At 41.8% G+C, this 12231-nt stretch overlaps 1 protein-coding gene across 1 annotated transcript in view; it reads right to left on the bottom strand.

Annotated features, from left to right (window-relative positions):
- Window positions 1-11980, bottom strand: part of LOC108286721 (sodium/calcium exchanger 1) — a 36922-nt gene extending 24942 nt beyond the window's left edge. Inside the window, exons 1-2 of the mRNA XM_037730024.1 lie at window positions 11701-11980; window positions 11395-11597 (exon numbers count right to left, since the gene is read on the bottom strand). Coding sequence (XP_037585952.1) covers window positions 11395-11597; window positions 11701-11980 — 483 coding nt within the window. The remainder of the gene's footprint in view (window positions 1-11394; window positions 11598-11700) is intronic.
- Between the last annotated feature and the right edge of the window lie 251 nt (window positions 11981-12231).

Raw genomic sequence — 12231 nt, 5'->3', positions numbered from 1 at the left:
AAGACAAGTTGATGGGTGCTCACATAAGGATGACTCTCCATCAGTATTGTAGGCTACAATTTTCTAAAATTCCTGACAATACGCTCAGTGATAAGGTTCTAATACCAAGTGTGTATTTTCATAGAACAAGTTACACTTAAAAAATGAAAATCAGCTTAGAAAGAAACTAGCCAAATTTTATTATTTTAGAGGACTAAAGGGAGCGTCAGTGACGTGAGAAAACAACACTTTTACAGAAATCTACTAGAGAAACATGCAGCTGTTCTCTACTAGACAGAGCATCTAGTGAATATGTTCTTGAAACCAATCTTATATATTTGTGTTTGAAGAATTATTAAAATTGGCTTAAGTGGTATGGTTTTAATGTTAGTAACTGTGCTGAGACTGCTATATTATCATCTTTGGGTGATAGATGAGGATTATCATAGCTGTGAGTTTACTTGTGAAGGTGGTCCTGAAAGAAGCCATTGAAAAAGTTGGAGAAAAAAGTCACTGGAGGAAGAAATGCTATTTAATAATTTAATTACCAAGTGAAGATAACTTCTGTCCATGAATCCTTTGTTAATGCAAAAATTATTTACATCAATATCAATGATTAATAAGAGAACATTCATTCATTCAACAAATACCAAATGCCTTTTATGTACCTAGCAATGTGCGAGGTATTGGGGCTAGAACCATGAGATAGACAGACATCAACTCTCACCTTATGGAATTTATTTATTTACCTGGGAAGACAGATGACAGCTGTTCATTAAAACTACTACCAAAAATCCATAATTATATCCATCACATAAACAGAACCAATGACAAAACCTACACAATTACCTCAACAGATGCAGAAAAGACCTTTGATAAAATTCAACATCCCTTCATGCTAAAAACTCTTAACAAACTAGGTATTGATGGAATTGATCTCAAAATAATAAAGGCTATTTATGTGAAACCAATAGTCAATATCATACTGAATGGCAAAAGCTGGAAGCATTCCCTTTAAAAACCAGCACAAGACAAGGATGTCCTCTCTTACCACTACTATTAAACATAGTATTGGAAGTTCTGGCCAGGGCAATAGGCAAGGGAATGAAAAAAAAAAAAAAAAAAAAGCAGAGAGCCAAATCATGAATAAACTCCCATTCACAATTGCTACAAAGATAATAAAATACCTAGGAATATAGCTTCCAAGGGACTTGAGGGACCTTTTCAAGGAGAGCTACAAACCACTGCTCAAGAATGTAAGAGAGGACACAAACAAATGGAAAAACATTCTGTGTTCATGGATAGGAAGACTCAATATTGGAAAGCAAGTTATAGATGCAATGCTATTCCCATCATCAATGCTCTTCTGTGACTTTCTTCACAGAATTAGAAAAAAACTACTTTAAATTTCATATGGAACCAAAAAAAGAGCCTGCATAGCTAAGACAATCCCAAGCAAAAAGAACAAAGCTGGGGGCATCATGCTACCTGACTTCAAACTATGCTACAAGACTACAGTAACCAAAACAGCATGGTACTGGCACCAAAACAGACATATAGATCAATGGAACAGAACAGACAACTCATAAATCACACTACCCATCTACAACCATCAGATATTTAACCTGACAAAAACCAGTAATGGGAAAAGGATTTCCTATTTAATAAATGGTGCTGGGACAGCTGGCTAGCCATATGCAGAAAACAGAAACTGAACCCCTTCCTTACACCTAATACAAAAATTAACTCAAGATGGATTCAAGACTTAAATGTAAAACCCTAAATCATAAAAACCCTAGATACCATTCATGACATAAGCATGGGCAAAGACTGCATGACTGTAACACCAAAAGCAACTGCAACAGAAGCCAAAATTGACAAATATGATGTAATTAAACCAAAGCTTCTACACAGCAAAATAAACTAGCATCAGAGTGAACAGGCGGCCTACAGAATGGGAGAAAAATTTTGCAATATACCCATCTGACAAAGCTCTAATATCCAGAATCTACAAGGAATTTAAATACATTTACAATTAAAAAAACAACCCCATCAAAAAGTGAACAAAGGATATGAACAGATACTTCCCAAAAGAAGTCATTTATGCAGCCAACAAACATAAAACCTCATCATCACTAATCATTAGAGAAATGCAAATAAAAACCACAATGAGATGTCATCTCACACTAGTCAGAATGGCAATTATTAAAATGTCAGGAAACGACAGATGCTGGTGAGGCTGTGGAGAAATAGGAAAACTTTTATACTGTTGATGGGATTGTGAATTAGTTCAACTATTGTGGAAGACAGTGTGGTGATTCCTCAAGGATCTGGAACCAGAAATACCATTTGACCCAGCAATCCATTACAGGGTATAGACCCCAAGAAATAGAAATCATTCTGCTCTAAAAACACATGTACACATATGTTTATCGCAGCACTATTTACAACAGCAAAGACTTGGAACCAACCCAAATGCCCATCAATGATAGACTGGATAAAGAAAATGTGGTACATATGCACCATGGAACACTATGCAGCCATAAAAATGAATGAGATCATGTCTTTTGCAGGGACATGGATTAAACTGGAAGCCATGATCCCCAGCAAACTAACACAGGAACAAAAAAACCAAACACTGCATGTTCTCAATCATAAGTGGGAGTTGAACAATGAGAACACATGGACACAAGGAGGGGAAAAACACACACTGGGGCATTTTGAGGGGTGGGGGGGCAAGGGGAGGGAGAACATTAGGACAAATACCTAGTGCACGCAGGACTTAAAACCTGGATGATGGGTTGATATATGCAGCAAACCACCATGGCACATGTATACTTACGTAACAAACCTGTACACTTTGCACTTCTATCTCAGAACTTAAAGTAAAAAATAAATCCACAATTATTAATTTGAATAAATGCTATGGAAGTAAAAATGTGACTGTATAAAACTAAGTAACAGAGGACCTCACCTATCAGGGTATTAGAGAAGGTTCGGCTGAAAAATAACATCTAAGCTGAAATTTAAAAGACTTTCTGCAGGAAACCAGCCAAAAGGTTGTTGAATTGTAAGGTCCTAGGTGGACATTTTTATAATTACCCTTCTCTGTAACAGGATTATTTACAGGTCTACCTTCTTCGATATCCTGGGCTATGAGACCATGTATAGAAGAAACAGAAAGCAGCTTCTGTAATTTATACAAGACTTCTTCTGAGGTCAGAGCCATGTAACTGCAGTTAATTGCATTCAGCCACTCTTACAGAGCCAATGTGGTAGATGGAAGGTTCACTGGTCTAGGGGCTAAAAGAAATGAGTGCTGGCCTCAGCTCCACTGCCAGTCATATGTCCTTGAAGAAGCCATTTTCCCTCTCTCCCTGTCATCTGTAAAACTGGAAAATTCTGCTAACAATCTGCAGCTATGATATTTGAATCCCACACTGGCATTCAAGGTCATCTGTAACATAGCACCTGTCCATCTGTGTAGGTTTACTATTAGTCAGTATATCAGCTAGTAGTCAGCTGAGCTACTAAATGAAAATTACCCAAATATGTACATCATGCTTTCTAAAGTTTTTATGTTTGTCCTCCATGATCCATCTCAAATGTCAAATTTCCCTTATAAAACTGCTTTTATTGTTTAAAAAAAAAAAAAGCCCTTAAACATCATCTAGCCCAGGTATAGTAGCTCATGACTATAATCCCAACACTTTGGGAGTCTGAGGCAGGACTGCTTGAGCCCAAGAGTTCAAGACCAGCATGGACAACATAGTAAGACCCTATCTCTACAAAAATAAAAATTAGCCAAGGCACAGTGGCATATACCTGTGGTCCCGGCTACTCAGGAGGGTGAGGCCGAAGGATTACTTGGGTCTGGGATGTGGAGGCAGTAGTGAGACATGATCAAGCTACTGCACCCTAGCCTGGGTGACAGAGTGAGACCCTGTTTTGAGAAAAATTAAATTTAAAAAGTCACCTGTCTTCCTAGCTCCCACCTTTCCCAGTGAGAAAGCTCGGGGCCTGGTAAGTGAAAGAGACATTTCAAAGCCACATATCTCAGAAGTAACAGAGCTAGGCTCTAAAACAAATTCTGTGAATTTCTAGGTCATTTCTCTTCACACTACACCAACACCAATTGTTAGGATTCCCCAAGCCCTCCAATGTTGCATTCGTGTCTTTCATAATCTATACTGCGTGTCAAGAGTTGGCAAACTATGGTTAATGGGCAAAAGTCAGCCTGCTACTTGTTCTCGTAAGGCCCACAAAATTAAAATGTTTTTACCTCTTAAATTACTGGAAAATAAAAAAGAATAGCTCGTGATGTACAAATTATGTGACATTCAAATTTCAGTGTCCATAAATAACATTTATGGAACACAGCCCTACCCATTAATTTATATCTTGTCTATGACTGCCTTCTTGCTGTAACAGCAGGGTTGATAAATTAGGACAGATACCATAGTTCACAAAGCCAGAGATATTGACTATCTGGCCATTAAAAAAATCAGTTATCTGATCTTTGGTATACGTCATTATGTGTGTACTTATCTTCCTTTACCTTCCTGTGGCAACCCCTTCACCACACCAATCGGTGTATTCACATAGAGGCACACAGACAGAACAAGGCTCTCACTATTTCTATCTTGAGTAGTGAGTTAACCATTATTGAGCATCCATGTGTCAGAAACTATAATATTAATTTATTACTCCTCACAAAAAACCCACAAGGCTTTTTACTATTTTTATTCCCATTAATAGATGAAGAAAGTAAGCACAGAGAAGTTTAGCGCAATGTCAAATATCACATTTTGAATTCAAACAAATGTTGTAACTATCATGAATATGTCTGCTGACCTCAGAGAGCTTTAGTTTGAGAATGTTAGGATGGTTCATTTTGTTAGTCAATATCCTCAAACTAGATGAAAAGTCATAGTTCCCTTTCCACCCTGAAGAATCCTTGTTGGACATCTAGGAATTCCTGAGGCCCAAAACACAGAGGCAAATTTCTGGAGGCTTTCTACACAGGGAAAGAAAAAAAAAAAAAAAAAGATGTGACTTGGGGGAAATGATTTCAGAGTCACAGAACTGGATTCTACTATCTCCTATTTCAGTCTTATAAACTCATTTAATTTCATATGGCCTCCATTTTGCTTATTTGTAAAATACAGAAATAATCACAAAACCAAGCTAGGTGATATCAGATGTCTCTCCCAGTGCTAGAGATGCAACGGAAGGACTGACCAAGAGAAGCTCTCAAAAAGAACTTCTGACAGTGAGCTGCATGTCCAGGGAAGAAAGGCAGACAGGGAGGAGTCAGGGGGAAAGAACCATTGACTGTACCCAACACCCACTAACAAATTTCAGGTCTGGAGGGCCCACATCCCCAACATTTGAAAGAATGTTTTGGAAGAATGACTTGAAAGTTCTGAGAGGCATTTGATGGGCACCTCTCCAAACTGTCTGATGCCACCCACAGTTGGGGCTCTAACACAGCCCACAGAGGAAGTTTAAGCTTGGGTGTATAGTAAGCAGTCCGATTCTGTCAACCTGCTGCCAGGATGGGACGCTGCATCAAGCACAGCAGAGAACTAAAGTGAGGCCCTGGGTCCTGAGCGTTGAGGCAACACTGAAGAAATGCGAAGCTAGAGAAGGTCCAGAAGCTCAAGGGTAAAAGCACCAGCATAACCATTTGGGGCTAAACAGATAAATCAAACCACCTTCCCTAGTATAGGAAACAGAATCATCACATTTAATAAAGGCACCAGTTAGCAGGTGGTCTGTCCCTTGCCTCACCTCTGACTGCTACAGCCTCTCTCCTCCAAGGCCATGCTGAAAGATCATCCTAAATTTTGGTTTCAAGTGTAGGAAAATGCATTTGTGCAATGGCTTATGTTGTTATTTGTTCCAGATCCCGTTTCTGTGGTATGGTCCTCATTGGGGCACAGAACAGAATGGAAGAGTCTAGAAACTGCCCTAACATTTCTCCACGGTTGCCCTTGTCATAAGTAAGCCGGAGCTCTTTGACATGTTTCAAAAGTGGCTAGACCGTATTTGTTTTCAAAATCCTTTTCACTCTTTGTGAATAAATTAAGATGCCTCCTCCTCCATGAAGCCATGTCCAATGTTTTCTTCCTTTCAACTCCTTCAGCACTTTGCTCAGTTGCAGTGCAGGGATCTTTCTTGCTCAGCCTTGTATTTCAGTATAAATGTTCTAGACATGATATCCCTGAGAAGAGAGAACAGTGTAGAGTACGGCTTTTGGAAAGCCTTCCTTCTTAACCATGACTTGTTAGCCCTTGGACAAGTTATTTCACTGAGCCATAGTCTTCATCCTTAAATCAGAATAACGATGCTTCCTTATCCTGCAGGTACTCATAAGCATCACATGAGAAAATATTTATAAAGCATTCAGACTAGTCCCTGGCACATTAAAAGTGGTCAACAAATGTTACTAACTTTTCTTCATCATTTGCATTCTTTGAAAAGCCAAGCACAGGGCCTTGTGTACACTGAGTGCTCCATAAATATCACGGTTGGGTGAAATAAATTGCTGAATCACTACCTTGTCTGTTTGACTTCCTCTCACATTGGATCCAACCAGGAAATTATTAATTATTCTGACTTCCCACACAATGATATCAACAAAGTAATTACTCTTTGTCTTTTATAAAAAATTAAGATGATCTTTAATATTTACATCTAGTTTCCTAGATCTATTACATGTGTAAGAAGCCATTTGTCTAAATTGGTAGCGTTTTCTAGGTTACGGGCATTAATATATATTGCAAAATATGCAGTAGAATCCATTTAAGATTTTAAGACATAATTTCACTCTAGGGAAAATATTTTACCCATTCCTCAGAGGACTTAAAATGGCTAAATTTTCAAGAAATGATCAAAATTTTTATTACCCTTGTTGCTCTAGGAGCCAAATTTTGGAGAGTTTATCTTTGCCTTTGTCTGGCTATTCTCTATACATCCATCAATATCCCCAGTCCCGGGCACTCACGTCCCCTAAACTTCCCCACCGAAATGGCCCTCTGAGTGCACTGACTGGGCAGCAACCTAGTTTTAAACCTCTTTCACATCCTCTGTATTTTCCTGTGTTCCAGGCCCTCAGGACTTTCTGTCTGCCAGCTGACCTGATAAACCAAACCAAGTTAAAAAATGAACATATGCTAATGATTTGTTAGAATTAACAACAGCTCCTTTCTGGATAATATTTCATTTTATTAGAGTCTACTAGATAGAATTCCTTTACTCAAATGAATGGTTCCAATAGTGAAAGTTTCAGATCCTATGTTTGCCAAGGAATAAATGCTTTGAACCCGGGAGTGTTTTTCCCACCCTCAAATCACTGTATAGACTGCTGCCTACAATGCACTTGCCCTTGATCACAAAAGCATTTTCTTTGCTTCAGCTGCCAGAGATTTTCCCCTTCTACATGCTCTCTTCCTTCTCCTGAAATTCACTAGAAAGTTTCAGATAAGGCAGAAACGTGATTTACTTAAACCTTTGTCTTGTTACTGCGTATTCTCTTGGCTGGGCAGATCAAAGGAGAATCACAAATATAAATATAAAATACCTAGCATTCAATACAGTCTCTGCAAAGAGAACCTATAAAAATCACTTGAGGCATCAAGGACAATGAGCAGCTGTCTTAGAAGTTAAGTCAATACACTGGAAAAATACATCAGAAAATGGACTGTTTGATTAACAAGAACTAATCATTGATTAGTTTGAGTCTTCAAAATATTTATTGCATAAAATGCATGTTGCAACGTATATGTGTGCATAGAGGGTGACAGAGTGGGGAGGCCGGGGAGAGACAGTGAGACAGAGAAAAAGAGAAAGATTTTGGAAGAGAAAGAAAGAAAACTGAAAATAATCCCACTGTACTTAATGAGGCCCCAGTGGACTAGTCCTGAATCCAAATCCAAATCTCAAAGGCAGACGCTGAAAGCTCACATTCTCAGAATCTAGTCCATCCCAGTGGGTCAAAAAACACCTGACATTTATTTTCACTAAATCTCAGCTGTATCTCTCGGAAACAGAAATCCTTTCCTTTAAAGAGAAAAGTGGAAACAGCTAGTATAGAGCTCCACTGGTATTGTTAGCCACCATTACTACCAAGAATTAGAGCCAAAGGGATACACAGCTAAGGGAACCGTAAGTGATGTCAGATAGGATTCTGGAACCCAGAGAAAGTCAGAGAGAATGTTTGCCACAAGAGGGAGCAGTAGAATTTGGTCAGCTGGGAGACCATTTGGTAGGGGTTATGAGGAGTGGTCCAACTATGAGGTATGGGAAGTTACCATGAAGGATTTAACTAGAAGTATGGATGATATTTGGAAAATATTTTAACAAAACACATTTATCCTTAGAGGCAAAAACAAAAAGATAAAGGGACCAGGAAGAGTAGGGAGATAATAGCACGCTGATTCCTAAATTCTTAGCAAATATAAGGTGACAATTTAGTATTTACTTGAAAGCAATATACGCATGTACTACAGAAATATAAAATATGCAACACATGTGCTTTAACAGCCTCTTTTAAAGGTTGTATTTCTTTTTCCTGATTTAATTTACATTTCAGTTTGAATTTTGTTTATTTCCATGTTTCTGGGGCAGACTCCTTCTTATCTACTATTCTCCCTCTACCTAAAGGCATCGTACAAAAAAAAAAAAAAAAAAAAAAACTCACAGAATTGCAATATAATAAAACAGACATGAATGTCCCAAAATGCACTTACTTTGAGACAACCACATCTACAAGCTAAATGAATGCTTTGACTTGCTTTTTAAAGGGGAATTGCAACTTCCTTGGATCTGCAGAGCTTCTCTCATAATTTATTTTGTCAAAGAAATAGATTGAATACTAAGAGGAAAGGAATCATGCGTTTATTTTGCAGGTAAGTAAAAGTCTATTTTTGCCTGGCAAAAGCATGTTAAACATTGCTTTTTAACAAATGCTGAAGTGCTCTTAGAATACATGTTATTTTCTTCAAAACATAATAAGCTTAATAGAGCAATGCACCTAATTCCCACAAATAGTCCTATAGGTGTTACTGACTATACCTCACCTTCCTTTTGTAATTTTACTGGGAGTCAAAGCACTGTTACTGCCATGCTCTTTTCTTCCCCTGGTCAACAAAACAGCTATCTAGTTCTTAACCTGAAGCATTACAGTAGAAACCATTATAGAATAATAAAGTAAACAGATAGGTAAATAAATAGAAAATGCAGCCTTCATGGCATTTTAGTTCATTACTCTCCTCTTTCACCCTGTTAAGCTTTCAAGACAGAGTAGATTAAGTCTGATCATCATGGACACTCTTACATCCCTTGCAGCCTGATACAGCTCAACAATACATAATGGTTTATCTCTGCCCAGTTTTTTTTTTTGTTGCTGTTTTTCTAGGAATTAATCATTCCATTTTTAAAAAAGACAACAGCCATTTTAAGGGGAAAAAATCAAGGCTCCTTTTATAGCAGGTGTGAGAAATCTTAAAGAGGCCTGAGATCCAAATGGAATTCTTCAAGCAGGCAGAATTTGTACAATGAAAACCATCTAAGAGCACACATCTTGCTTCTTGAAGAAATAAGTGGGTCCTCCCCCACCTTCTCACTCACAAGGCCCCAAAGATGGAGCTAGTTTTCCCTTCCTTCCTCCTGCTTTCACACCCGCCTAACCTTCCAATTAAGCAAGTTTAGCAAACCCAGAGAGCTCAACCCAAGTAACACAGGATTTGAAAGAGGAACCTGAAACCAATCTTCCCTCTTCTGGCTTTGTCTTCTCATTTGAAATGAATGAAACATCTTCCTTTTTTTGACTAGCTGCAAGAGTAGCTTTGAGAGAGAAAGAGAAAGCGTGTGTGTGTGCGTGTGCGTGTGTGTGTGTGTGTGTGTGTGAGAGTGAGAGTGAGAGAGAGAGAGAGAGAGATGGTGGTGACATGGGAAATAGAGGTATACTTTCAGAATTCTCTCCTGGTGACTCCCTCGTTCCCTTGGGAAATCTTCGCACTAGTCTCGGATTGTACATGTTCAAGTGCTCCTATCTGGAGATACTCCAGCAATGCCTTTCACCAGATCTGATCAGAAATCTCCACCTACTCAGCTAGAGGCTCCTCCATGATCAGGACGCTTGTACTGTCTTCACCACATCTGTCATTTTTAAAAAAGCTTCTTCCACTACACCTCCCACTGATATCCTTTTTTCTCTTTTTAGTCTTTACACCTCCAGCAGGACAAAGTTTGTATTGTTATATTCACAACCACTAGTAGCTGACTAGCAGGCGATATACAGAGCGCCTTCAGAGGAGCCAGGTTTAGGGGCTTTAAAAAGATACCTAGGGCAAAGCATGACTTTCCAGTGACTGCATACAACATGCACATTGCTCTCTTCCAAAAATGCTTTGTTAAATTTCATCACCCTTGCTCTCAACTCAACCACTGCCACTCTGGAGAGGGAAATACGAATTGCCAGCCCAAGCCATTCATCAAACAGCAACAGAATCCATGGGGTGGTGGGGGGGGGGCGGGGGGTGATGCAGGGGGTGGTTTTAAAGAATCAAGGATGCACACATACTATATTTTCAAGCGCATCGCCTGGGCGGATTTGCTTTCTTTGGCCGGCTGTCCAGTTCTAAGACCGCCCTCTTCTTCATTAAGGAGGAGCCAAAAAGGATATCTTCACATCTCAGAACACAGACCATTTCCCCCAAGAGCAAGCAAAGCTCCAGAGGCAGAGAATGCAGCTGTAAAGTTCACTTCCAATCTCTTGGGGAAAGATGCCTGTGTGTGCAGAATCCCCGAAGCACACCAAGGCGCAGTGCCCAGAGACGTGGACCCTGCAGCCCACTCCCCGCTACCCCCTACATTTCTTCCTCGTCTGTCTCTGTTCCGCCACACCTCCCTCCTCTCCGCAGTCCGTGGTGAATGAGCACCCAACGCCCGCTGGAAAAGAGGGGGCTCGGAAGTGTGGCCTTGGGGAAAGACCCCAGGGATTACCGGGAGGAGGGATGGCCGTGGAGAAGAGTCCAGTGGGTGGGGAAGGCTGGATCCCCAGCAGCGCTGCGTTCAGGGTGGACTTAGCTCTTCGCGCCCTGAATCCTCAGAGCCCAGCGCGGTGCAGGGTGCAGCATCTCTCCTTAGCAGCCCTTTCTTCCTCCGGCAGCCTGCACTGCCAGGCAGGCACCCTCACGCCCAGACGCACCAGCTCCAGCAATTTCACTCTGAGAAGCGCGGACACCCAGAAAAATGTGCAGGCGCGCGCGCACACACACACACACACACCATTTAGACGCCGCTCGTTTACCAAAGCAGAGGGAAGTGTAGACTTATGAACAGCAAATGGAAAATAGTTCTGGGTCTTCTGGACCAAATGCCTTCTGCCTACCCATCCTAAGATCCTACCTGGTTTGGGGAGTGTGAATGGATTCTTCTCCGTTCCTCCACGCTAGTAGGAAACACGGCGCACTCCCTTCTTTTAAACAGCTCCCGATCAGGAAGAGGTCGCTCCCATCTTCTGTGGGAAGCACAAAGCAGGCGGCGGCGGCGGCGGCGGGCTGACTCCCGTGCAGCGCCGGCGCGATCGGGAGCGGCGGCGGCGGCGGCGGACAGCGGTGCGCGCGGGCGGGAGGCAGGCGCGGAGGCCGGGAGGCTGGGAGGGCCGGGGCCCGGGCGGCGCGCGCGCTCCCCCTCTCTTCCTCCCTCCCGCGCACACTCGCCCGCCGGCAGCCTCGCACTCGCTCACACGCGCGCTCGGCCCCGCGGCCGCCGGACGCCCCGGGGCCCACTGCGCGCCCCCTCCCCCCCCCCCGGGCTCCCCGGGCGATCGCGTCGGGGCAGAGCCGGCGCGCTTCTGGAGCACCGAGCGTGTGGGGAGCCCTTCGAGCCTCCCGGCCTCTGCCGCTGAACAGCTTTTTCGATTTCCTGTCGGCACTCGGCCCCGCAGTGCGTTCTGGCCGCGCGCTAGCGCTGTCTCCCGCAGCCAGCCCATCGATGACACGCGCACACAGGCGCTGCAACTTTTCTTTCTAACCCTCTTCGCCTCATCTGCGGACAGAACCCTGACCCCCAACTCGCCTACCCGTTTCTCACCTCTGACTTTGTTAATCCAGCTATCTTTCTTCCCCCACTTCCTGCCTCTCTGCTAAAGGAAGCTTTCTTTTAGCAAAAGGATTTGAGCATATATCAATGATTTTTTAATCCTCACCCTGTGTTTTTCCTACGTATCAGATATGCACAACT

The sequence above is a fragment of the Cebus imitator genome, unplaced genomic scaffold (assembly GCF_001604975.1).
Source record: "Cebus imitator isolate Cc_AM_T3 unplaced genomic scaffold, Cebus_imitator-1.0 Scaffold327, whole genome shotgun sequence".
Lineage (NCBI taxonomy): Eukaryota > Metazoa > Chordata > Mammalia > Primates > Cebidae > Cebus > Cebus imitator.
Note: the sequence above shows the minus strand (reverse complement) of the source record. Positions and strands in the feature narration are given on the sequence as shown.